This window comes from Heloderma suspectum, chromosome 11 (assembly GCF_057233095.1).
Source record: "Heloderma suspectum isolate Gila_16-S chromosome 11, 16-S_ref, whole genome shotgun sequence".
Classification (NCBI taxonomy): domain Eukaryota; kingdom Metazoa; phylum Chordata; class Lepidosauria; order Squamata; family Helodermatidae; genus Heloderma; species Heloderma suspectum.
Genome location: NC_139468.1, coordinates 9,225,081 through 9,252,535, shown reverse-complemented (window position 1 = coordinate 9,252,535; position 27,455 = coordinate 9,225,081). Strand labels below are relative to the sequence as shown.

The 27,455-nt window shown below is 45.4% G+C and overlaps 1 protein-coding gene across 1 annotated transcript in view; it reads left to right on the top strand.

Moving 5' to 3' along the window:
- The window catches only part of CSPG4 (chondroitin sulfate proteoglycan 4), a 133,607-nt gene that overhangs the window by 74,610 nt on the left and 31,542 nt on the right, over positions 1-27,455 (top strand). The window contains exons 2-3 of the mRNA XM_084816775.1: positions 19,793-19,956; positions 22,602-26,177. Of these exons, the coding sequence (XP_084672901.1) occupies positions 19,793-19,956; positions 22,602-26,177 (3,740 nt within the window). The remainder of the gene's footprint in view (positions 1-19,792; positions 19,957-22,601; positions 26,178-27,455) is intronic.

Below are 27,455 nucleotides of genomic sequence, written 5' to 3'. Positions count from 1 at the left end.
TGAGCTACGCCCCTATTTGGACAGGGACTGGCTTCGGTTGTCTATGCTCTGGTAACCTCCAAGTTAGATTACTGCAATGTAGTCCCTGTGGGGCTGCCTTGGAAGATGGCTCAGAAGCTGCAGCTCATGCAACATGCAACAGCCAGATAGTAAACAGTGACAAGAAGGTCCGAACATTTAACATTGATTCTGGCCTGCTTGCATTGGATGCCTGTATGTTTCCAAGCCCATTTCAAGGTGCTGGTTTTGACCTATAAAGCCTTACACAGCTCAGGACCACAGTACCTGATGGAACATCTCTCCTGGCATGAACTGATCCGTACACCACGGTCATCGTCTATGATCATGATGTACAGATAAAAAATGCTCTTCAACATTTTTATTAATGACTTGGAGGAGGAGGTGCAGGGAATACTGATCAGATTTGCAGATGACACAAAATTGGGTGGGATAGCAAATACCCTGGAAGACAGAAACAGAATTCAAAGTGATCTTGATAGACTGGAGCGCTGGGCAGAAAACAACAGAATGACATTTAACAGGGATAAATGCCAAGTTCTGCACCTAGGAAAAAGAGACCAAATGCACAGTTACAAGATGAGGGATATGTGGCTCAACAACACTACAAGCGAGAAGGATCTTGGAATTGTTGTAGATCGCAAGCTGAATATGAGCCAACAATGTGATATGGCTGCAAAAAAGGCAAATGCTATTTTGAGCTGCATTAATAGAAGCATAGCTTCCAAATCCCAGGAAGTACTAGTCCCCCTCTACTCAGCACTGGTTAGGCCTCATACGTAGTACTGTGTCCAGTTCTGGGCACCACACTTTAAGAAGGATGCAGACAAGCCCTGTGAGGAGAGACTGAAAGAACTAGGCCTGTTTAGCCTTCAGAAGAGAAGACTGAGGGGAGATATGATAGCGCTCTTCAAGTACTTGAAAGGTTGTCACAGAGAGGAGGGCCTGGATCTCTTCTCGGTCATCCCAGAATGCAGCAAGACACGGAATAATGGGCTCAAGTTACAGGAAGCCAGATTCCGGCTGAACATCAGGAGAAACTTTCTGACTGTTAGAGCAATACAACAATGGAACCAGTTACATAGGGAGGTGGTGGGCTCTCCCACACCGGAGGCATTCAAGATGAGGCTGGACAGCCATCTGTCAGGGATGCTCTGACTTGGATTCCTGCATTGAGCGGGGGTTGGACACAATGGTCTTGTAGGCCCCTTCCAACCCTACTATTCTATGATTGCATGGCCCTCCTCCAGGTGCCTTCTCTGAGGAAGGCTCAGAAAGTGGCAGCAAGGGAGAGGGGCTTCTTGGTGATGGCCCCCCCAATTATGAAATTATCTCCCTGATGAGGCCTCGCTGGTGCCAACACCATTGTCTTTTTGGTGCCTTCCTCTTCTCTCAGGCATTTAGCAGCATATGATCAGGTTTTTAAAAGGTTCTGGATTTGTCTTATTGCTGATGGTTTAACGGTGTTTTAGATATACATATGTGTCTCTGTCTGTACTGTTAGTTTATATCTTTGTATGTAAATGGTTTTTATAATGTATTTTTAAGGTTTTTAATCTCTGCAAACCACCCAGAGAGCTTTAGCTATTGGACTGTACAGAAATATAATAAATGAATGAAACAAATGGATGACCTCAGCCTGGCAAACATAGAGGAAGAGAAGGATACTAAGAGAGGGAAAGATGAAGAAGGGAGAAAGAAGAAGGGAAGAGAGCGGAGGGGTGCTAACACTGAAAAGGCATTGTGCAGCTATTCCATCTTTGTTTCCCTTTTTTCTGTTAAGAGAAAAGATGGAAGAAGCACTGAGAAAACATGGGAGACTACAAATGGAAGATACCACCTGGACTTTCTATAAAATTCTGTGAATGAGGCAGTGCAAAACCACAGTAAAAGCCTCTTCTGGAAGCACCCTGACTCACAAGAGATACCCAGAAATGGGGGGGGGGGGAAGAATCAGGATTCAAAGAGTTCTAAGAGAACCCAGAAAATTCAGAGGAAATAGAACATCACGCTTATCAAATACTATTTGTTCTTTGACTGTCAGGACTAAAAGTCACTCTGCCCCAGTTGCAGTGACATCGGTGCCTTCCAGTCAGAGCTGAAGAATGAGACACATGGGCCTTATGGCAGCTCACAGGATCCATCATTTATGATAGGATGTGATCTCCCAAGTAGATCTCTCCCTTCCAGAGACAATTATGGAACCATTTCTTACATTTTTATGTTTTTATTGTAAATGTGAAATGATGACTTTTTAATCCACGTATCAGGAGCGCAAAGCTATTTTGCCTCTCAGAAATGCCCTTGCCATTCAAAATCCCCTCCCTTTTTCTTTATTCACTGATGAATGAAATTGACTAAGCCATTAGATACTTATGACAAGGTCTAGCCAATTTCACTATTCCATGGCTTGGTCTCATAAGGAGCTGGGGGAAGAGGCAATTAAGCATTAGGGTAGGAATTAACAGGAGATGCAGCTGACCTTGTAGAGTTTTCAAGCTATCAACACTGGGCCAGGGCTAAAGCTATTATAATCATAAGGAGAAATGTTGCTCTCATTGCTCTTCAAAGAAGATGGTCTGCACCTTTTGGCTCAATTTCTCATCTGTACTCACCACCTGAGTTTGCTATTAGCAGGAGTGATTGATTTTAGTTAGGTAGATTTATATATATATATATATATATATATATGTGTGTGTGTGTGTGTGTGTGTGTGTGTATATGTATATGTATATGTATATGTATGTGTTTATTACTTTTCTATATCGCCTAATAGCTGAAGCTCTCTTATTTATTTATTTATTATTGCATTTATACCCCACCTTTTTTCCTCTTGCAAGGAACCCAAGGCGGCTTACATTATCCTCCTCCTCTCCATTTTATCCTCACAACAACAACCCTGTGAGGTGGGTTGGGCTGAGAGTGTGTGACTGGCCCAAAATCACCCAGTGAGCTTCCATGGCCGAGTGGGGACTAGAACCCGGATCTCCCAGCTCCTAGTCCAACACAAGCTCTCTTAAGAGATTTAAAGAACTGTTTTCCTGGTTGATGGAGTCAGATGTTTTACTGCTATCTCTTTTGTGGTGATCTTCAAATGACAGAAGTGAGATACAAATTGGAACCATCTTCCAAAATTTGGAATTTGTTGGGGAAGAGGAAACAGGACAAAGTAGTTCCTGATTATGCCAGGGTGCTGCTATTCTAATATTTTCTTGGTCTCCTTTACTATTCTTGCTTTCTTCCTCCCACATTTTCCTGTTGTTGTTGTTGTTGTTGTTGTTCTGGTATTTTTTTTACTCATTTACGTCCTTAAAATACATTGGAGCTCTCTTTTGAGAATGAAGGAGGTAATGGTGGAGAAAAGGGTGGTTTCATATAACTTTTTGGATCATCATTGGTTTCATGGCATTACAGTTTGAAGCCAATAACTACAACAAAATAATTATTTATTTATTATCTTCTTCTTTTTTAAGGAGAACAGAATTGGAATAAAAATATTTTTACATCATTTCAGAACATAAGAAGAGCCCTGCTGGATCAGACCAAGGGTCCATCTAGTCCAGCATTCTCTTCACACAGTGGCCAACCAGCTGCCCAAGGGAAACCCATAAGCAGGACAAGAGTACATCAGCACCCTCCTGCCCATGTTCCCAAGCAACTGGGGTACAGAGGGCTGCAGCCTTTGATAGTGGATGTCACATATAGCCATCAGGACTAGTAGTCACTGATAGCCTTTTCCTCCAGGGATTTGTCTGAATCCCTTTTAAACCCCCTCCAAACTGGTGGCCATAATTCTGTCTTGTGGTAGCAAAGAACATAGGAAACTGCCGTATACCAAGTCAGACAATTAGTTCTTCTAGCCCAGTATTGTCTAGTCCAGCCCACCAGATGTGTTGGACTTAGGGATGTGTGAAACCCCCTTACCTGGAGTCTGCGGGGGGTCCACGGGGGGGGAGGTGATCCGTCCCTCCCCCCCCCCCGAATCCTTGCCAGCCGGCTCCACTCTGCGGCGAGTCCGCAGAGCTGCCAGCCGGCTCCGGCCGCTGGCGGACTTCCGGCCACTGGGACACAAATGACATCTGGCATAGCGGACACCATTTGCGTCCCTCTCCCTCCTCTTTGCTGTGATAGGCTACATAAAGATTTACGTAGCCTATTACGGCAAAGAACAGGGACCCAAATGGCATCCACTACACCATTTGCATCCCTGCTCTTTGCCGTGATAGGCTACGTAAATATTTACATAGCCTATCATGGCAAAGAGAAGGGACGTAAATGGCGTCTGCTAAGCTGGATGCCATTTTCTTCCTCAGGACAGCAGTGGATGGACCAGACCGGCCAGTGGCAGGTAGGATCCGTTCCTGGGCAACTTCGCGGGGTGGCGGAGGTGGGTGGTCCATTCCAACATGGATTCCGAGGATTCTTTAGAATCCGGCCTCACTGGAGTCAGTGGCGGAATTCTCTAACATCCCTAGTTGGACTACAACTCCCATCATCTCCAGTCAGCATGGCCATCTGGACTACAGCCCCATCTGGTCCGACTGAAAGTGACTCTCCAGTGTCTCAGGCAAAGGTGTTTCACATCACTTGCAACCTGATCCTTTTTTTTAAATGGAGATGCCAGAGATCAAGCCTGGGGTGTTGTTATTCATGGAGAACATGGATTCTGCCACTGAGCTATAACTCTTCTCCAGAGGCTACTGATCATAGGAGTTTCTTGGTTTGGGAGTGTCCCACTCAAACATTAAACTCCCTTTGTAGGTTCCTAAACTTGAACCAAGCTACCTGTTGACTTTTGGGAGCTCGTCGAGTCCTTTCTTTGCAAGAACATGGCTTTCTCAGCTGGCAAACTGCAAGTTAGGGAGTTATTTGAGGACTCTGGGGCCTTAACCATCTTGAGGAGTGACTCATCTTGTGGGGGACAGCAGCAGGAAAATGCTTGGCTTGTGTGTTCTCATCAAATCATCATCCAATCCGCTGTCTCAATTGCAGCCAGGTCTGGCATTGGCTAGGCAGAAGAACATGCACATAAAAGGCCTTGTGTTTGGAGGAGAGGAGGAATCCCCTGCGTAGTGTGGGCATCACTTAGAACTTGGGAGCTGCCGGCTGAAAAGGAAGAGATGAGTGACATAAGAAGAGCCCTGCTGGATCAGACCAAAGGCCTATCTAGCCCAGCATTCTGTTCACACATTGGCTGCCCATCTGCCTGTCAGAAGCCCACAAGCAGGACAGGAGTGCAACAGCACTGTCTCACTCATGTTGCCCAGCAATTGGTGTGCAAAGGCATTCTGCCTCTAATACTGGAGGCAAAAGAGAGCCATCATAGCTAGTAGCCATTGATAGCCTTCTCCTCCTCCATGCATTTGCCTCATCTTTTAAATCTGTCCACTCTGGCAGCCATCGCTACAACCTGTGGTGGCAAATTCCATAGTTAGACTATACACTGTATGAAGAAGTCCTTCCTAGTATTATGAGAGAGGGAGAAAAATGTCTCTGCCTCCACGTTCTCCACACCGTGAATAAGTTTGTGCACCTCTATACATGTCCCTCCTCCCTCCCCCTTACTCACCTTTTTCCTAAGTCAAACAGTCCCAGACGTTTTAACCCTGCCTTCGTAGGGAGCTGCTCCAGCCCCTTGATCATTTGGAATGCCCTTTTCTGCACCTTTTCCAGCTCTACACTCTCCTTTCTGAGGTGCCATGGCCAGAACTGCGCACAGTTCTGACTCTGCCCACCCAGACTGGCCTGTTGGACAGGAAAGCGCATAATAGGGCTTCCTGTCCCAGCTGAGCTGTGCTTGAGCAACCAGATCTTCCTGAGCAATGAGGTGTTCCTGTATCCTTGGACATGCTTCAGTCCTGATTTCTGGGTTGCTCCTCAGTCCTGCCTGCTTGTTCGCCCTTTAGTCCTGACTGCTGGCTTGTCCCATGGCTCCTAGCACACCTCATACTGCTTCCCACAGCCCAGACTTGACACCACTTAGCTTCATCATTATCCCACCACCCAAATGACAGTTTTCAGATGAGGGGTAGGCATGGTTAGGCACCTGCTAAGGGCCCACACCCAGCAGGGGCCCACTGACAAGAGCCCCCTGGAGTTGTTCTCCTCTTCACCCTTGCAACCTGTTTGTTCATTTGCCTCTCAGTCTGGTCCAGACAACAGTGGTGGTGAGAAGGAGAAGCAGATGCCGCTGCCCACTTGCCCACTGGCACTCTGCCTGTCAAGCAAGCAAGTGGTAGCCATGATGAGAAACAGAAGGAAGAGGAGGAGGTGTTGACAATGGCAGCGAGAAGGTAGACTCACTGAGGGAGGGGTCCCAATGAAGGTGTCCTGCCCAATGGCCCATTCTGCTGGAGCACCAATCTATTCTTAGGTCTGTGATGTAAAACCTATGCCCTAAAGCAACCTTCCCCAGACTTGTGTTTTGGACTATAACCCCTATGATCCTTTAGCATTGGCCATGCTGGGGCTGATGGGAATTGTAGTCCAAAACATCTGGGAGAGACCAGGTTGGGGAAGGCTACTATAAGGGAACATGACACCTACAAGGCCATCGCGTCCAACCCCCTGCTCAATGCAGGAATCCAAGTCAGAGCATCCCTGACAGATGGCTGTCCAGCCTCGCCTTGAATGCCTCCAGTGTGGGAGAGCCCACCACCTCCCTAGGTCATTGGTTCCATTGTCGTATTGCTCTAACAGTCAGGAAGTTTTCCCTGATGTTCAGCCGGAATCTGGCTTCCTGTCACTTGAGCCCATTATTCCATGTCCTGCACTCTGGGATGATCGAGAAGAGATGCTGGCCTTCCTCTCTGGGACAACCTTTCAAGTACTTGAAGAGTGCTATCATATCTCCCCTCAGTCTTCACTTCTCAAGGCTGAACATGCCCAGTTCTTTCAGTCTCTCTTCAAACCCCTATGAAGAGAGACTTCATAGGAGATAGGATAGCGCTCTTCAAGTACTTGAAAGGTTGTCCCAGAGAGGAAGGCCAGGATCTCTTCTCGATCATCCCAGAGTGCAGGACATGGAATCATGGGCTCAAGTGACAGGAAGCCAGATTCCGGCTGAACATCATGAAAAACTTCCTGACTTGTTAGAGCAATACGACAATGGAACCAATGACCTAGGGAGGTGGTGGGCTCTCCCACACTGGAGGTGTTCAAGACGAGGCTGGACAGCCGTCTGTCAGGGATGCTCTGCCTTGGATTCCTGCATTGAGCAGGGGGTTGGACTTGATGGCCTTCTAGGCCCCTTCCAACCATACTATTCTATGATTCTGTGATTCTCTGATCTCTTCCTGACTCATTCAGTCTTCACTTGACCCATTGATGGTTCCCTGTCCTGTCCGTGGTGTGCATCCTGCTTTCACAGTTGCAAGCAACTTTCTCCAGCATGGATCTAGGGCCCAGCACATCCTCCGCTTTTTCCACATTCCTTCTTTGGGGAAATGATAGCATGGCTAAATCTGTGGTGGCCATGGCTGTTTTTTAAAAAGTCTTGAAGTTCTTGGCCTCATCTTGAGAGCAATTACAACTCAAGAAAGAGGAGGAGGCAGTCAAGAAGGTGGTTAAAAAAAGAAAGACACAGCTATTTGTACAATTTCTGCTGGTTGGGAGCTTGGAAAGTGTGACGGAGGATTCACTGTGAGCGCCTCTCTCTTGCTCTGACAAAGCAGAGAGAACTTAATTTCCAAAGGGATGCTTGGAGCTGGGAATAACAGGTATTTTTAGCTCAGGAACACAGCAGTGGTGACTCAGGCCCCACCCAGAGAGGGGCAATGCACCGAGAACTCTGATACATGCTCATAGCTATTGGTGGACTATTGCTCAATGGTAGAGCATATGTTTGGCATGCACAATTTCCAGGTTCAATCCATCATGCCTGGGAGGGGAGGGGAGGGGAGGGGAGGGGAGGGGAGGGAGAGACCCTTCTCTGGAACCTCAAGAGTACTGCTGCCAGTCAGAATTGACAATACTGAGCTGGATGGACCAATGGTCTGACACAGTATAAGGCAGCTTCCTATGAGATATGGAACAACTGATCTGTATTCAGAAGGAAAGGTGCTCAGAGTGCAGGAAGAAATTAAGTCTCTGCAAATTCTAGGCCATTTAGGCTTTTATTTCACATTACCAAGAAGTGCTTTTAGTGTATGAAAATGCCCACAGCCACATGTCTTTGGTGGAAGAATATAAGCAGACCTGGCCTCTTCAGGAATGGCTGCATGAGCATAGACGCCCCCAGAGACGTCCATACAATTTCATTATAATCTCTCAGAAGAGACTAGGGGAACATTCCCCTCAACATATGTATTCAAGAAGGGCCATAGTTCAGTGGCAGAGCCCCGGTTTTGCATGCAGAAGGTCCCAGGTGAATTCCTACCTTCTCCAGGTACGGCTGGGGAAAGACCCTGAATGAAACCCCAGAGAGCCTCTGCCAGTCAGCACAGACTTGGTATAAGGCCATTTCTCACGATATCTAGAGCAGCTCATCTGTATTCAGAGGGAAAGATGCTCAGATTGTAGAAAGCCAAGAAAGAATTAAATCTCAGTGCTGGGGTGGGAGAGGTGCATTTTGTCTTTAATGCACACCCAGACCCATCAGTGAATATTTAGGTGCCACACCGTGTCTGCACTGCTAGGGATGGGTTAGTGTGTCATGTTTGATTTTGCTCTGGTTTGCATTTTTTCAGTGCTAAGTTCATTCTGTCCCAATGCTGCATTAGATCATGGATTTTTATTTTTATTTTTTTTTTAAAAAAGTGTATGCATTTTATCACATTTTTTTTAAATCCCCAAGATTTGTATACAGTTTCCCCAAATATACACATTATTGTATACACTTTCAGAAACGTACACATTTTTCACCCATTGAATAAAGCATTCTTGTGTGCATTTTTGAAATGTATGCATTTTTGTATCTGTTTTTAATTATTATTCTGCAAACTATGTTGCACAGTTTGGAAACGGTCAGGTTTCAACAGCAAACTGTGTTCTGGTTTATGTTTAAGTTTGGGAAGTGCGAATTTGAGAAGTTTGCCTTGAAATGAAAACTGAACAAATGTCTCACCTATCGCAGTGCACAGCCTGCTATTTCACCAGCCGGTGAGGCTCATTTTGAATTATTAATAACCAATAGTAGAATTACATTTTTCAAAGTTTTTGAAAGAAAATGTTAGTCATTTTCTATTAATTTGTCATTTATGGAACCATCTGTGGATTAGATTTCTTGCCAGTATTTCGCAGTCCCTTGCCAACAGCAGATATTTATTCTTCTTAGAGGCAACCAATCGTTGACAACACTTGCAAAATTTCCTTTGGCAGCCTAGCAAATTCAAGCCTGGTTTCTGGAACTTTCAGGACAATTAAAAAACGGGGTGTCATTTGTCTTTGAGTGTCGTACTTGACAATTAACATCTTAGTGGTTTACCAGATTTTTTTAGGATTCTGTTGTTGTTGCTATTGTTATAATCCTGGTAAAGACTGAAATATAGGAAAGTGCCTTATACCGAATCAGAGCCTTGGTATTCTCAACACTGACTGGCAGCAGCTGTACAGGGTTTCAGGCAGGATTATTTCCTAGCCCACCCTCTGAGTAATTGAAATCAGTGGCTGGATTTGCATAATTATTTTGACCCACAGTGACTTAAATATGCCATCATGGTTTGTGGCATATGCGAAGTGCTGGTGGGTGCCCATTCCATAACCCAACCACTGCTTGTAGGTTGTCGTCAGAACCCAGCGAAGGTGGGTTACTGGCGTGGTTAACAAACTATCAAAAACCCATGCATTTAGGGTTGTGGGTGGTTTGTTAACCATGCCAACAACCCACCCTTGTTCTGATGACATGACAACCTACAAGTGGATATTGGGTTATGGAACAGGGACCCATGGGTGTCCGGTATGTGTCACAAACCACGATGGTTTATTAAAGCTACCGTGGGTCAAAATGATCGTGCAAACCAGGTCACTGTTATAGTATATTTAATTGTCTATTTCCAAATCAATTGGGTTCTGTTTCTTTTATTTTTGGATTACAGCAGCCTTTGGCTATCAGCAATAAAGTGTGCATCAACTTGTTTTTCTAGCATGTCTTTAACTTCAAGAGCAAACACCTCCTTGGCTTTTCAAATGGTGCTGGATGGGCTTCTGCGGTATACATGAGTATAGCATACAGTAGGCAGAGTACAACTGTCAGCAGTGGATCTTGGATGGTGAACCTTGGTATGAGAAACAAGCCTGTCCCTATTTTATTTTATGAAAGGGTGGAGATCATGGGTCTGTCTTCAATTGTGGCAGTGCAGCGTAGTGGTTAGAATGTCAGACTAGATCTGGGAAGACCCAGGTTCAAATCCTCACTCAGCTATGAAGCTCTCTGGGTGTCCTTGGGCCAGTCACCATCTCTGAGCCTAACCTACCTCACAGGGCTGCTGTGAGAATAATATCAGGGGGGGGCGAGAAGAAGCAGTATGAGCTGTGCCTTGAGATCCTTCAAGAAAAGGTGAACTATAAATAAATACATAAATAAATCTCCAAGTAGGGCTACCAGTATACAATATTTTTTCAGCTAAGAGTTTTATATACTCAATATGTATAAACCTGATGGGAAGTCAATGTAAAATATATAACTGGCATATAGTTCCTTATAAAATGAATACAGTTTACAGCGCTCCATCCTATAAATGTTGGAAATGTAATACATTATCTATCAACTTTAGGCCTAGATGGTGGACTTGGCCCTATAATGAGGGTTTATTAGAGGAAAAATAATTTTCTTTTAATCTCTCTTATAAATTTTAAAAAAATGACTTTTTTATACTTTCCCCTTCAAACCCTCTGTTTTATTGCTGAGACAGTTAAGAGGACAGGCAAGGAAAGATTAACACTGTCCCCTAGTTTCCACATTATTAACCATAGCAAAATATAGGCATGCCACAAGATTCCCAGGAAGAAAGGAATGGCTAAGTCAAGTCTGCAATAGAGCTAAAATGTCAAAGCTCACAGAAATAATCCAAGGAAGGCCAACAGAAACAGAAATGCTTAGAAATAGGTGGCAATTCCTGGATTTTGGAAGGTAAAGTGTAGCATTGATTTAAATGTGTGTGCTCGTGCTGTTTGCCTATTGTGGCGTAGTGGTTAGAGTGTTAGACTGGGACTCGGGAGATCCAGGTTCTAGTCCCCCCTCAGCCATGAAGGTCACTGGGTGGCTTTGGACCTGTCACTGATTCTCAGCCTAACTTACCTCGCAGGGTTGTTGTGAGGATAGAATGGAGAGGAGGAGGACTGCTGCTTTGAGTTCCTTGCAAGAGGGGGAAAAGACAGGAATAACAACAACAATAATGTGATACTCTGGATATTTCATTCTCCTTCTATTTTTATGTTATATGAATAGTCAGGCTGTGCTTTTACAATGTGATATCTTCATTTCAAAAGCTGGAAAATGAATAGCAAGAGCAACCTGTCCCCCAGAGACACGAATCTTGCCTCTTTAGGATGTGTTGGTTCTCTGAGACTAACACGGCAACAGCTGTCTATATACCCAAGAAGAATGGCATGGATGGTGACCTTTAACGTCCCTCGCAGATGAAAGGAATGGCCATTTGCAACTAATCCCTCGGTGGCACAAAGGGCTGGGTGGGTTTGCGAACCAACATGCCAAGCTCCGGGCAAGCAGCAAGGAATGAACAGCAAACCTGGACAAACCTCTGTTATCAGATGGGAGTTGCATTGCGGAACTGTGGCTGCTTTCGCAAAGCCAAGCAGGAGCTGAGTGCAGCCCTTCCTTTGCTTGGCAAATTGATATCCCACTTTTTGACCACTGTCCTCACAGCAACACATTTACAAAAGTGCCACGGAGACACCAAGAACCACACACTTCAAACGAGAACAAAACAAAAGCAACCATCTCCATTCGAGCAGGAATTACGCAGCAAAATACATTCACGTGCCATCCACCGTATGCGTGTTGTCACCATCAGGGGTTGGACTTGATGGCCTTGTAGGCCCCTTCCAACCCTACTATTCTATGATTCTATGATCAACATGGGTTACATCCTGTTGAAATGCTTTCCATTCATTTTATTTTATTTATGTCCCACCCTTCTTCACAAACCACAGGGCAGCTGACAACCTGTACAGAACACCATACAGCACATAATCATGACTCAAAAATCAAAAATATATAATAATTTTAAAAAATCAACACAATCCATCAATCAAATCAAAAAAGCAAATAGAGCCTTTGCCTGTACCCCCAAAGCCTGCACAAGTAAATAGGTCTTTAACTGGCACCAAAAAGACAACAGTGTGGGGAACAGCTGAATCACTATCAGAAGGGAGTTGCACAGCTGGGGTGCCACCACCGAAAGGCCCTGCAAAGTGTAGTAAACCTACAGGCCACATTATTCAAGGGTACCACAAGCACTCCCCGTCTGGTCGAAAATCCTGAGATGGTCGGTATTGGGGAAGGTGGTCCTTCATGTACCTGGGTCTTGAGCCAGTTAGGGCTTTGTACATTAGTACTAACACCTTGAATTGGGCCTGGTAGCTCACTGTGCCATGCCCGAAGCAGCTCTGAGACTCTGGGCTTGTTTGGGCTGTTGACACAAGATTCCACATAATCCAAACCAGCACTGACTAGCAGAGAACATTGTTCATAACACTTGGTACAAGCCTTCCAGGCATGCTACCTGATCCTGGTTGGGGAATTCAAAGGATCCTTTGAAAGATCACCAGACAGCAGCCGCTGAAGAAAGGCTGCATTTGACAAAGTGTACAGTGCAGCCCCCACCCCTCTGGAAAGAACAGAGGAGTGGGGCTTAGTAAAATAAGGGTGTTTTGGATCCACAAGGGCATGTGAAAAGTTGAAAAGAAAGAAGCCCGACTTTGCCAGGTCCAGGCGAGATGACAGCGTCATCTCTGACCTTTCCAGCAAATGGCTTGTTTCAAAGATGTAATACTTACAGGGGAATTTTCAACAGCCCGCTCTTCATTTTGTTAGCTCTCTGCTTGCTTGGAATAACAACTTCTATGCTGTCTTTGTAGGCGGCTGACAATATCAGATGTCTTGCTTTTGCCTCAGTTCGGATTTGATTTGGGAGGTCGGCAGAGATGCAGAGCAGCACATCTATTCTTTTTTAATCCTTCTTCATGAGATTGGCTGAATAAAATACAGGGCGCTCCGATCCTGGGCAAGACAACTGCAACTGGATGTTGTCAAGGTGGAGATGCACATACTATTGACAGATTAGTTAGACTAGAATCTTTTCATTCCATATTTTAATCTATAATAATAAAAGAGGGTGTCTGTCTGCGCCAAAGGGCCAAGACGTTGAAACTTAGACAACTGAAACTTGGCACTCATACTATGGGGACCTCGATAGAGCAATTCGATGGAGGAAGAAGAGGGAGGAACATAGGCAGATGCATCACTTTTACCTATTTCCTGCCACCTTGCATTGGCAGGATATAAAATGGGGGTGGACACCTCTTTCCCCTTGTTTGGCCATTTAGTATTTGTTTAAAAAACTGTTTTTTGTTTTAAAAAAAATCTTTTCTCTCCCATTGCTCTCAATGGGATGGAATTAAATCCAAACCCAGGGTTGGCATCATTTTTGCTACATTCCCCGGGGGTGGGAGATCAGGGGCAGAGTGTCTGTGGAACAAGAGGCCTTTGAATCCACACCCTCTCCTGGCTTGTTCCTTTTTAGCCCTTTCCAAAATCAGACTTCCATGGAGAAGCACCAGCTGCTAAGCCCCCTTCTTTGAAGAATGTTATCATGTCTCCCTTCAATCTTCTTTTCCCCAGATGAAACACAGCCACTTCCTTCAACCTTTTCTCATAGCGCTTCCTGCTAGGAATGGACAAATCTTTCAGGTTCACTTTCTCCCGCATTTGAATTTCCTAAATCTCCTTTCTCTCCTGAATATAAACTTTGCGAATTTTGGTAAATTCTTATCAGAAATGAACCAAAGTGACATTCTCACTCATCTGCACCAGCCAAATTCAGTAAGTACAGCCATTCCCAGCATGGAGAGGGCCATGTTGTACCTGCCTGCCACGTAGCTGTTAAAGATGAGAAACCTGTCAGAGAAAAGAGGGGGCAACCTCAATTCAGCACCACAAACATGGCTGAATATACAGGGATTCAAACCCAGACTTGTAAAAGCAAAGCATCAAGGTCCTGGGCCTGGATGGCCAAATCAGTCAGTTTCACTTTCTCCTATAAACATTTTTTTTAAATCAATATATTTTCATCCCAAATATGAAAAAGTTTGCAAATTTTGGTAGATATTTATCAAAACCAAACCGAAACAAAATTCTCACCCATCCCGACTTCCAGCACAACCAGTTGAATGTGGGGATCCCTTCAGCATTTTCTCTGACAGCACAGGAGGGAAACATGCAGTGGGCTAGGCAGAGACCCACCAGCTTCGCTGCATATCACCTCTGACATCTGTGAAGGAGCACTGATTTGCATCTGTTGAAAATTTGACCTATTATCTGATTTGTTTCCCTATGCTAGGATCAAGCTGATATGGGGGGGGGGGATGTGCAGATCATGTTAAATCCTTCTGTGTTTCATGGAGTATCAGGCATCCTTCATTCTGTCGTCTGCTCATTCATGGAATTGGAATTGTTTTAGGGATGTATGAGAATTTCATTCCGCTCGCAAAAGTGCACATTAGCACTACTGCACATTTGCACAGGTGCAAATTTGCACAAATCCCCCCACCCAGAGTTTTTAAAACATTGTTTTCAAGTATGAGGAATCTGCACAACTCAGAAAAAGCCGGTCCACTGTGGAATCCACAGCTTGGATTCATAGAATCCGAACTCACTTGAATCTGCTGCAGATTCCTCCAACTTCCCTAATGTAGGAGAATAGAGATGATATATTCTTCCTCTGTTCTAGTATGAGCAGGATTCTTTAAATGGGTCATTCTCACTCACTAATCCTGGAATCCTGCCAGAATGCCGACACTGCTAACACACCCGCACCTGCAGATGGACTGCTCTCCCTGCAGTGTTTTCCTCATCTTTCTGACCCAGTTCCATTAAGCTGTTTGATGCGTCATAAAGAGATGGAACAGAAAGGCTATTTGGAATGTCTTTCTTTCTCCCCTTCCCTGACAGCAACTGCCACTTATACTTTGGAGAAAGCATCAGGCTGTGGTGCCAAAATGATAAACAATTTCCAGGAGGGAAGGCATGACAACGAAGCAAACACACATTTGATTTTATTACTACTATTACCATCATTGTTGTTGTTGTCATCATCATCAACATCATCATCATGCTGGCTCCAGGTTTCTGAGGGCCCTTAGGAAAGATACTCTCAAAGGGTCCCCTCCTCTCCCTGAGTGAGGCTGTTACTGCCCATGTCACCACCCGCTCTTGCTCCTCTTCCTCATCATTGCTACCATTCATTTGCTGGACAGGCAAAGAGAGCCAATGAGCATGTTGACAGTGGCATCTACTGCTCCTCCTCCTAAGGCACTTGAGGGACCCTCTGGAAAGTGAATGGAGTGATAACGAGGCTTTCAAGTTTCCCTGTTATTCATGAAAGATTAGCGTAGAGGAAGTCAGAGAATGAAGAAAAGAATCAAGAAGTGATTTCTTCGTTCCTTTTCCTTGAGGGGTTCCAGCTCAGCTCCATCAGCCCAGCTGCTTGCATTTCTGGACTCTCCTTTGGGGGCGTGGCTATGGGGGCTGTTATGATGAGCTTCTGCACTTCATATTTGACCACTGCACCACTGAGCATATGTGTTGTATGCAGCAGGCCCCGGGTTCAGTCCCTGCCATGTCCTGCTAAAGGCATCAGGTAGAAGGTCATGAGGAAGACGCTCTCTGCCTGAGACCCAAGACAGCTGCTGCCCATCAGAGTAGCCCATCCTAGGCGAAATGGACCAATAGTCTGGTAGGGCCTAAAGCAGCTTCTTTGGTTCCTCTTGTAGAGCTCCTGGCTACAGTTCAATAGCCATTTGTAGCACCTTAACTGAGGCTTTACACAGCTGAAGTTAGTAAGGCTCTGTTACTGCTTAATTGGTGGGGCGGGGAGGATAAGAAGTGCTTGGGCTTAAATCTGACTGGACAGTTCTGCCTGTAATTTAGAAGCTCTATCCCCTAATCCAGGGGTGGGGAACCTCTGGCTAACGGGCAAGATGCAGACCTCTAGGCCTCTCAGTCTGGACCTCCAGCCTAACCCCCATCCACGCCCCCTCTCCCCAGGTCACACCCCTTCTCCTCAGGCCATGCCCCCTCTTCCCAGGCCACACCCCTTCTCCCCAGGCCACACTCTTTCTCCCCAGGCCATGCCCTCTCTCCTGCTCCTCTCCAGGTTATTAATATTTACACCATCCTGCTCTGATGGAGAGAGCCTTGCATGAGTTAGGGAAGCAGAAAGTCTAGATAAAAATGTCTTTTTTGTTTCTTTCCATCACTTACCGTACAAAGCTAAGACCCACATTTAGATCTCCCTACTTTTGCCTCTGGCCACCCTCTTCCCTGGAATGTGGACCCAGACAACTTGAAAATAGGATAATGTGAACCTTGAGCTGAACAAGTTGCCCCAGCTCTGCCCTCATCCTTATTGTCTGTGGCCTACCTGGGTTACGCAGCTGTGAAATGCACTCCTCCTTGGAGTTTCCCTGGGTTACGCAGCTGTGAAATGCACTCCTCCTTGGAGTTTTTGTATCTATTCTTGCTTTTTACATCTTGGGAGTCCGAGCTCTGGCATCAATTAAGCAAGCCCTGGTTTTGCAATACGTAAATTTAGTCAGTTAATAAATGTGTTTCATCATCAGCTAAACTGCTCCTGGAGATGGGACAAGTGGTTGTCAAAAATGGTCTTCCATGGGGTTATATAGAGTTAACCACTCCATCTAGTGTTTGTGATTGGCATTGCAAAGGCTGGGGTTGTCTTAATTTTTCACTGCTGCTTTATTTATTCTTAAGCTGCAAAGCACAGAGGGAGGAGGGATCCGATAATATCTAAGGCTGAAATTCTGTACACAGTGAAAATAAACCCCACTGAACATAGTGGGAATTCCGTCTAAGTAAACATGCATAGGATTGTGCTGCCAACATGTTAACTATGTTTCAGTTGACCAAGGAAAAGTGAATTGATCAGATGCTTTTACTACACTGCTCTCATGAATGGATGAGGTTTAAAAATAATTACACGTGAAGACAGAAAAAGATCACATGAAGTCCACTGACCCTGTTTTTCATTGGCTGTAGGGATGGGGAGAAAATTGTCCGATGTGAATTTTAATGCCAACTTACCTAATTGCACAGTTTTGAATCAACTGAGCAGTTTTGGACTGAAACGCAACGATAATTCGAAATTCACACTTCTTCAAATTTTGCCATGTAGTTCTCTAATCAAAACATGCATACAAAAATGCATATATGTAGGGGAGAAAGTGCACACAAGCATGCGGCTATTACTGAAAATAATGCACAAAAATGCATTATGTCGGGGAAAACTGCTTGCAAAAAAATGTATCTGTTAAGCAAAATTGCATTCAAAAATTCATATATTAGGAGAAATGTGCATTAAAATGCATGTGAACTTTCAGGGGAGATGTTTCACATATTCTCAGTGTTGTCGCGACACATTACAGCAAATGCAAGCCGGCTAGTCCTTCCATGATGCTTCCACTTCAGCCAAAATGAATCATCTCAAATATTCAGTATCTAACACCTTTTCCAATTTTGTCCTCCGAACACCAACATCTGAAGTTGCATTTTGAGTAACGCTCAGCAGTTCGATGTTTTGTTTGTTTTATTGTTGTGTTCATCCCCTACTGTTTTCCAATTGGAAAATTTCCCATGGGAGAAATTCTTCGTATTTCCTTAACTTTTTTCTTGATGTTTCCATGTCAACCCCCTAGTCTTTTAACAGCAATGCTGGTATGATCCATAGAACTCATACCTCCAAAGGTCATGGACAAGGTGATGATGAAGATGATGATGATGAAGATGATTAAAGGTGCAATCTTATGCATGTTTAGATGGGGGGGAAAGTCTTAAAACCCCCAGCATTCCCCAGCCAGCCATGCTGGCTGGGGAATGCTGGGAGTTGTAAGACTTTTCCCATCTAAACCCTAGTTTTGTTGTTGTTGTTGTTCAGTCGTTCAGTCGTGTCCGACTCTTCATGACCCCATGGACCATATCACGCCAGGCCTTCCTGTCCTGCGCTCTCTCCCGGAGTGTGCTCAAGTTCATATTCATTGCATTGGTGATGCTATCTAGCCATCTCATCCTCTGCCGTCCCCTCCTCCTTTTGCCTTCAGTCTTTCCCAGCATCAGGGTCTTTTCCAGGGAGTTTTCTCTTCGCATTAGGTGGCCAAAATATTGGAGCTTCAGCTTCACTATCTGTCCTTCCAATGAGCAGTCAGGGTTGATTTCCTTTAGGATGGACTGATTTGACCTCCTTGCAGTCCAGGGGACTCGTAAGAGTCTTCTCCAGCACCACAGTTCGAAAGCATCAATTCTTCGGCGCTCAGCCTTCCTTATAGTCCAGCTCTCACAGCCATACATTGCTACTGGGAAAACCATAGCTTTGATTAGACGGACCTTTGTCGGCAAGGTGATGTCTCTGCTCCTTACTATGCTGTCTAGGTTTGCCATAGCTTTCCTCCCAAGGAGCAAGTGTCTTTTAATTTCATGGCTACAGTCACCGTCTGTGGTGATCTTGGAGCCCAAGAAAATGAAATCTGTCACTGCTTCCATTTCTTCCCCTTCTATATGCCAGGAAGTGATGGGGCCAGATGCCATGATCTTAGTTTTTTTAATGTTGAGTTTCAAACCAGCTTTTGCACTCTCCTCTTTCACCCTCAACAAGAGGCTCTTGAGATCCTCTTCGCTTTCTGCCATTAGGGTGGTATCGTCTGCATATCGGAGATTGTTGATAATTCTCCCAGCAATCTTAATTCCGACCTCTGATTCATCCAACCCGGCATTTCTCATGATGTACTCTGCATATAAGTTAAATAAGCAGGGTGACAATATGCAGCCTTGTCGTACTCCTTTCCCAATTTTGAACCAATCGGTTGTTCCATGTCTGGTTCTGACTGTTGCTTCTTGACCCTCGTACAGGTTTCTCAGGAGACAGGTAAGGTGGTCTGGTACTCCCATCACTTTAAGAATTTGCCACAGTTTGTTGTGATCCACACAATCAAAGGCTTTAGCGTAGTCAATGAAGCAGAAAGCGCCATTTTTCTGGAATTCTCTTGCTTTCTCCATGATGCAGCGAATGTTGGCGATTTGATCTCTAGTTCCTCTGCCTCTTCGAAACCCAGCTTGTACTTCCGGTAGTTCTCGGTTCGCATACTGCTGAAGCCTAGCTTGTAGGATTTTGAGCATCACCTTGCTGGCATGTGAAATGAGCGCAGTTGTGCGGTAGTTTGAACACTCTTTGGCGTTGCCCTTCTTTGGAATTGGAATGTAAACTGACCTTTTCCAGTCTTGTGGCCACTGTTGAGTGTTCCAGATCTAAGTAGGATTGCTAATTATTTACACTTATACCCCTTTCAGTCCTCCAGCAACCCTTGTATGCTGCCTACAATGTCTTCTGTCAAGGCAACGTACAGGTTCAGACCTACTTAGCTTCAGCATAAAACCTCTCGATGTGCTTTCAGACCATTCTTTGGGGTTCTCCTTTCCCTTGCTAATCAGCTCAACCTGCACCAAGTTCATAATTCCTTGTTTCTGCTTTCTTGGAAGATGTTGGTGAGCTTATGCATAGATGTCTGAACATCTCCTTTCTTTCAGTGTCATTCTTTGGAGATGGCTACGTGGAGATGCCCTTGGTGAGCACTTACAGCACCATCAAGCTTCACATGCAGTTCTACACCAGCCAGCATAGTGGACTCCTTTTCCTGGCTGCAGGGCAGAAGGACTATCTCCTGCTAGAGCTCCGTGCAGGCATCCTACAGGTCAGTAAGATATTCCCTACAGGCTTTAGGTGCAACCCATTTATTGAACAATTGTGCAGTCATTGCTAGCGATGGGGGGGGCGCAAATTCAGCATTGAGGGATTTCAAGATAGGAACTTACCCAGTTTGGAGAGGCTTGCCCACATTATGAGTCAGGCACAGACCCTATAAATTTGTGTCCAGCTCCATTTTTTTTAACTGATTGATTGTTTTTAATCCATCCAAAAGCAAAGGTTCCCAGGGGAGATTACAAATGTTTAAAAGAATAAAATACAATAACTAACAGCACATGATATATAAGAACAGACTCTTTTAAAAAGCAAGTCTCTAAAATACCTGGTAGAAAAGAAAGTTCTTCACCTGGCACCAAAAAGATAACAAGGTAGGCACCAAGTGAGCTTTCTTAGAAAGGGCATTCCATAAATGGGGAGCCACCACCGAGAAGGCCCTCTCTCTTGCAGCCACCTGCCTAATTTCTTTCAGCAACAGAACCCAGAGGAGGCCCTCCGAAGATGATCTAAGGGTCTGAGCAGATGCATACAGGAGGGGACATAGTTTCAGATATTCTGGTCTCAAGCCATTTAGGGTAGGGATGTCGGAGAAATCCACAATGGATTCAGATGAGTTCGGATTTCAATGAATCTGACCTGAAGATCCTACAGCAGACCAGTTTTTTTCTGAGTTGTGCAGACTTTGTGGACTTCTGGAACAGTTTTTTTTTTACTTTGGGAGGGAATTGCAAAAATGTGCAAGTGGAACAAAATTCTTGTACATCCCTAAAAGAATCCATTTCTGTCAATGAGCGGATGATGGAATAAAAGAAACCTGACAACCTGCAAAACACAGACAGAATGGGTTTAACTAAATCCATACATCCCTAGTTCGGGGCTTTTAAGGTCAACACCAGCACTTTGAATTGGGCTTGGAAATGGACTACAACCCCCCCCACACACCATTCCTGCCAGTCCCCTCCCTTCCCAAGGAAACAAAGCACGACAAAACAAAGAAAAAACATCTTAACATTAAGAAGGAGGAGAGGAATATCCAGTGGCAAGGAGAGCTTGCCAGAGACAGGAGAAGCCTGCTGTGAGCCTCATCCTTAACTGGAAATCATGGACCTGAGGGTCATCTCCTCCAAGGGAGCATGGGATGTGGAGTTCCTTCTGCCTCCTAATTAAATGTGGGCAGCAAAGGAAATAACTATCATCCTATGCTCCCCGGCATTTCCCGGGATCCTGGTTGTTGTTGGGAAGTTGTTGTTCCAGTGAAAGGAAAGGGGGGGAGGCCTCCTGCAAGACCACCACTACTGCCACCATTGGCAGACCAATGCAAGGGAAGGGGCTTGCAGTGGGGGACAGAGGGGAGACGTTTGGACTCTGTCACACTCATGATGATGTCACTGGAAGCACAGGAGGCCTGAGTAAATTCTTTAAAAATGGGTAGTTTACATCTGCCATGAACTCACTAAGGGTGCAGTCCTATCAGGATGCACATCAGCCCCCAAACTCAGGGGCTGATGGGCATCCTTTGCAGAGCAGGAGGAGCCCAGAAGTGATTTTCACCTCTGTGTCCTCCTGCTCTGCATTTCTTCTAGATTGGTGTTTTTGCTTGTCTAGCTAGGGCTCTGTGGAGGGGAGGGGAGGGGAGGGGAGGGGAGGGGAGGGAAAGGGGCTGGGGAGAGCTGTGGAGAGCTCATACCCCTGCTTCCCCAGTCCCCTCCCCTCCCCGCCCACAGAACCACCCCCTTTCTGTCCTCACCAAGGTCTCTTTTGTCAGCCTGGAGAGATAGCCAGCACAGTTCTCTAGCTGCAACAGGAAGAGGGCGAGGAGGGGAGCTTGGACTCCTGGGTCCAAGTCAGAGAGCTGTCTCTGACCTCAGACCCAGGAAAGCAAACTATACCCCCCCCCGCCCCGACACTGTCTGGGCGGGTGCATAGGACTGGTCCCTAAGTGGCCTAAGGAAGCTGCTCACACACACACATACACACACCACCAAATCTGTTATCCAGGGATGGGGGAGAAGTAAAGTTGGTTCTCATTTTAATGCAACCCTACTTAATTTTGGACTTTAGAACCCCTATGTGAACTGAAGCTCAGTTATCCCTCAAAATGCGCACTTCTCCATATTTTGCAATGGAGTTCTCCAATCAAAAAACTGCATAAAAATGTGGATATTAGAAAAAAAAATAATGTTCAAATTGCATTAGATTAGGAAAATTGCTTGCAAAATAAAATGGTTATATTAGGCAATCACGCATACAAAAATGCATGTATTAGGGGAAATGTGTCCCAAAACACTTATGAATTTCCATGGGAAATTTTTTTAGAAATCTCAAATTCAGGACAAACCGAACTTAAGCCTGGGGAAATTCTGAACCAGATGAACCAAATTTAAGACTGGAAAAAATGATAAACTGAAAGAAACTGAAACTGAGAGATTTGTCCATTCCTACTATTGTCATATATGGAGATGAAAATACTGGCCTATCTCACAGGGTTGTTATAAGGGTTACTGGGATAACAAATGTGAAGCACTCTGAATATTCAGAAATGGCTATTTTAATGGTTAGTATTAGTATTAGTATTAGTGTTTATTAGTATTAGTAATATTATTTATGGTTTTGATTGTTCTTCTCTTTTTTCAGGCCAGGATGGGCCTGGACTCAGAGGAACTGACTATCAAATCTCCAACAGGACCACATCTCAATAACCTTGTGATCCATGATGCTGATCTTTTGGTGGCAGAGGGGCGGATGACCTTGATTGTGGATGGCCTCTTCAATGCCTCTATAGAAGTTCCAGAGTTTCTGCAAGGGCTGGACATCGATTACGGACTCTTTGTAGGAGGGACAGGGAGCTTGGAGCTGCCATATCTCACCGGTGTGAGTTTACCATTTAGGGGCTGCCTCCACACGGTGACTTTTAATGACCGCGATGTCCTCTCTGCACTGGCATCTGGCACTGGCACACAGAGGTCCCATGGCATCCGAGAAGGGTGCAGTGTAGAGTTTTCTGCTGGGCCCGACGATCCCCTCGGCTTTCTGGGACCAAGCTCTTACATTACCTTCCCCAGCTGGAGCGCAAGGAACCAAGGAACCATTGAGTTTGTGATCACCACAGACATCAAGCAAGCCCCTCTCATCTATCAGTCGGGCCTAGAAAATGACTTCTTCTATCTGGAGATCTTTGATGGGCGCTTAAGAGGGGTGGTGGAGAAAGGGAACGGCCTTGTGGTGCTCCACAACAATATCTACCTCAGTAATGAACAGGACCATTATGTCAAGATCTACATGGATGTCCGTAAGTTTGAGATCCTCGTTGACTACTATGCCTCGCAGACTTCAAACAAAGGAATCCACAGTCACTTCGATCTCCAAGGGCCGCTCTTCATGGGAGGCCTCAACAAGAAGGCCATCAACAGGATGAGAGAGCGTGGGCTAGCTTTTATGTCTAGCAGTGGCTTCCCCAATAGCTCCTTCGTGGGCTGCATTGAGGACTTGAGGATCAACCAGGAGAAGAGGAGCCTACAAGATGCTCTCGTCACTAGGGACATCACAGCGGGCTGTGGGAAACTGGATCAATACTCAGACTATGAAGATGCCTATGAGCAGGATGAGGCCCCCACAAGCTCTCCTCCAGACCATCCTCTCACTGTGATGGAGCCCTGTCATCCTGACCCTAGCCTCCCCCCAGTCTTTGCTAACTTCACCAAACTGCTGCACGTCAGTCCCCTGGTTGTTGCTGAAGGAGGCACAGCTTTCCTGGAGTGGCGGCACACCCAGCCAACCATTGATCTGAGCAGTGCTAACATCAGGCAGTCTCAGGTTCTCTTCAGTGTCACCTCAGACCCAAGGCACGGACAGCTGGAATTAGACCTCTCCCGGGTCAGGAGCAGAAGGAAGTTCACTTTGTTGGATATTGTGAATCGGAAGGTCAAGTATGTTCATGATGGCTCTGAGGGGCCCATGGATCAGCTCTTGCTGGAAGTAATGGTCACTGCCAGAGGAGGGGTCCCCGAGTGTTTGTGGAAAGGCCAGATATATCTGCTGCCCATAAAGATCAACCCAGTCAACGATGCTCCTGAAGTGGTCTTCCCACATGGAGATCGCATGGTCATTCTGGAACACACACGCAAGCACTTCAGCCCAGACATTATTCAAGTCCTGGATGATGACACCCCTTGTGACAGCTTGCGATTCCAACTGCTTGGTGGGAAGAGAATGGAAGAAGGTTACGTGGAGTATGACTTCCATCCTGGAGTTCCAATTGAGGAGTTTTCCTGCAGGGACCTGGAAGCAGGCCACGTGGCCTATGTCCACCAAAATGGGCCCACGTCAGCGCTCATTCTCCAAGTTAATGATGGCATGGTTATGAGTCCAGTGGCCACCTTGAGGGTAGTTGCTGTGGAGCCAGATATCCAGGTACGCAACAACACAGGCCTCTTTGCCTCACAAGGGGGCATTGTTCCAGTCACTACGGCGAACCTCTCTGTGGAGACCAATGCAGTCCAGCAAAAAGTCCCCATCTTGTATTGCTTGACTGTGCCTCTCCAGTATGGTGAGATCCAAAAGCAAGGGAGCCTAGGAGGAGAATGGAAGAAAGTAGAGTCTTTCCACCAGCAGGATGTGGAGCAAGGGCACATCCAGTATTTCAGCACAGATGATAAGCACTGGACAGAAGATGTGATTGAGAAACTACAGTTCATGGTCCAGGTAGGCCAGAAGACTCTGAGAAACAACACATTCCTCATCAGAATTAAGAGAGCCACTATCAGGATGAAGACTCTGATTCCCCTGCAGATGAAAAATGAGAAAGAGAGGAACATCACCTCTACTTTAATGGAAGCCGCTTTGGAAGAGCCAAGTTCTAGCCCAGCATCTTTCCACTATGTCATCATTCAACCCCCCAAAAAGGGGAACCTTGAGCTTCATGGAGTGAGGCTGACAGATGGTCTTGGCTTTAGACAAGAGGATCTGCAAGGTCATCAGTTGAGTTACAGCGCAACCATCAGAGACTCAAAGGAAACAGAGGACATCTTCCAGTTCCGCGTCATGGCTGGAGCACATTACTCCCCTGTGTACACATACAAAATACAGATTGGGGGAGATCCAGATGCCCCCATCCTGACCAATGTCCTTTTGTCCATTCCAGAGGGAGGCCAGGCCATAATTTCCAAAGACCACTTGTTCATCCAGAGCATGAACAGCATGAACTACATGTACGAGGTGATAGATGGTCCAACCCATGGGAAGCTGATGTGGAGAACACCTGAGCATTCATCATCCAGTGAGGAGGTGATCACAAAGTTCACCAATGAAGATATCCTCCAAGGACGCCTTGTGTACCAACATGATAGTTCCGAGACCCTGGAGGATGACATCCCATTTGTGGCCATCAAGGAGGATGAAGGAAGCGCCAACTCAGATGCTGAGGATGTGAGAGGTGTCTTCAGAGTTTCCATTCAGCCTGAGAATGACCATGCCCCCATCCAGGTGGTCAACAAGGTCTTTAATGTGGTGCGTAATGGGCAGCGCCTGATGACTATGGATGACATTGCCTTCATGGATGAGGATTCAGGCTTCTCAGATGCACAGCTGGTTTTCATACGGAAAGACATCCTTTTTGGCAGCATCATTGCTGCCGATGACAGAAGCCGCCAGGTGTACCGTTTCACTCAAGATGACCTGAGGAAGAAGAAGATCCTCTTTGTCCATTCAGGAGCCGACCGAGGCTGGATCCAGTTCCAAGTTTCTGATGGACAGCACCAGGTTGCAACCTTGCTGGAAGTGCAAGCTTCAGACCCTTACATCAAAATTAAGAACCACACGACTAGCTTAGTCATCCACCAAGGCAGCCAAGGGACCATTGACTCCTCTGTCCTCAGCTTGGAAACCAACATGGATATCAGGAATGATGAAGACATTGTCTTCCACATCATAGCCCCACCCAAATGGGGAGTGGTGCTGAGAGGCGGGCAGGAAGTGTCATCTTTCACGCACAGGGACCTGTTGGCAGGAGAAGTCCTTTACCATCACAGCGGGAGCAGGAATTCTCAGGATAATATTCATCTCTCCATCGAAGCAAACCAGGTGGCTGTGGAGGATGTGCTGAAGGTCACAATATTTTTAGATTCTCATCCTAACCCACTAAACATCATTCACCATGAAAGAATACGCATCCTCCAAGGAGAAGCTGCAGAGATTAAGAATGACTACTTGCTGGTAAGTTACACTCTTCCTAACATTGTTTGTTTGTTTGTTTACTCCCCTTCCCTCATGCTTAAATATCTCATCCAAGCTATAAAGCAGGTGGTGTAGAAATGTTCTATGGAGTAGCCGCTAAGGAACTTTTACGGTGATTGTTGTTGTTGTTAAATAATAAAATGTAGGCACCAATCCTACGCACATTTAGAATCACAGAATTACAGTGTTGATGGGGCCTTGTAGGCCATTGAGTCCGACCCCCTGCTCACTGCAGGATGCCCAGAGCTAGAACACCTACAACAGATGGGTGTCAAGCTCCTACTTAAAGACCTCCAGTCAAAAAGAGCCCACCCCTCCAGGTAATTGGTTCCATTGCCAAACTGCTCTTACCATCAAGAAGTTGCATGCAAAGGTCCCAGGCTCACTCTCCATCATCTCCAGCTACAGCTGGAAAAGGCTTCTATCTGAACCCCTGGGCAGCTGCTGCTAGTCAGTGTAGACAATATTGAGCTGTATGGACCAATAGCCAGTAGAGGACAGCTTCCTGCATTCCTATGTTCCACCTCAAGTCACTCACTTATAGGAGCTGGGGTCCTGAATCCAGGAAAACTTATGCCACAATAAATCTCTTACAGTGCAATCCGATACATGTCTTCTCAGACGTAAGGCCAATTGAGTTCAATGAGACTTACTTCCAAATAGGAAGGGGAGAACCAGCAATTTTCAAGCTCACCTAAATTCTCTGAAAATCCCTTCAAAGCTCATTTCAGCTCGCTCCCATTCTCATTTTCATCCTGTTTTTCAGCTCATTCCAGCAGGAAAAGTACACGTTTTGAAAAGGGAAAGTGTGCATTTCTGTGCATATTTTTCAAGGCTGCACACTTTTCTCCCATTGACTAAAACATGAAAATGTGTATCTTTTTTTTAAAAATGCACATTTCAAAGTGCACTTTAAAAAAAAAAAAGCCCCAAACGCATTTTTCAAACCCGATCACAAATTTGGAAAATTGCGAACATTTCTTTTTCTTTCTTTCTTTTAAATATATTTCTATTTATTTTATCTTTATAAACACTACCAGAATTACCAACAACCTACTCAGTACTTCAATTCTCATCCATACAATATTTTAGTTAAGACACCATAATAACAGGAAAAAGGAAAGGAAAAAAGAAAAATAAACTCCAACATCTCCCAACCTCCAATGGTATTCTATTTTTAAAAAAACTATATCTATTATACAATCTTACAATTTAGTAAAACAATCTTTTATATCAACACAACAGTTCTACCCTTCA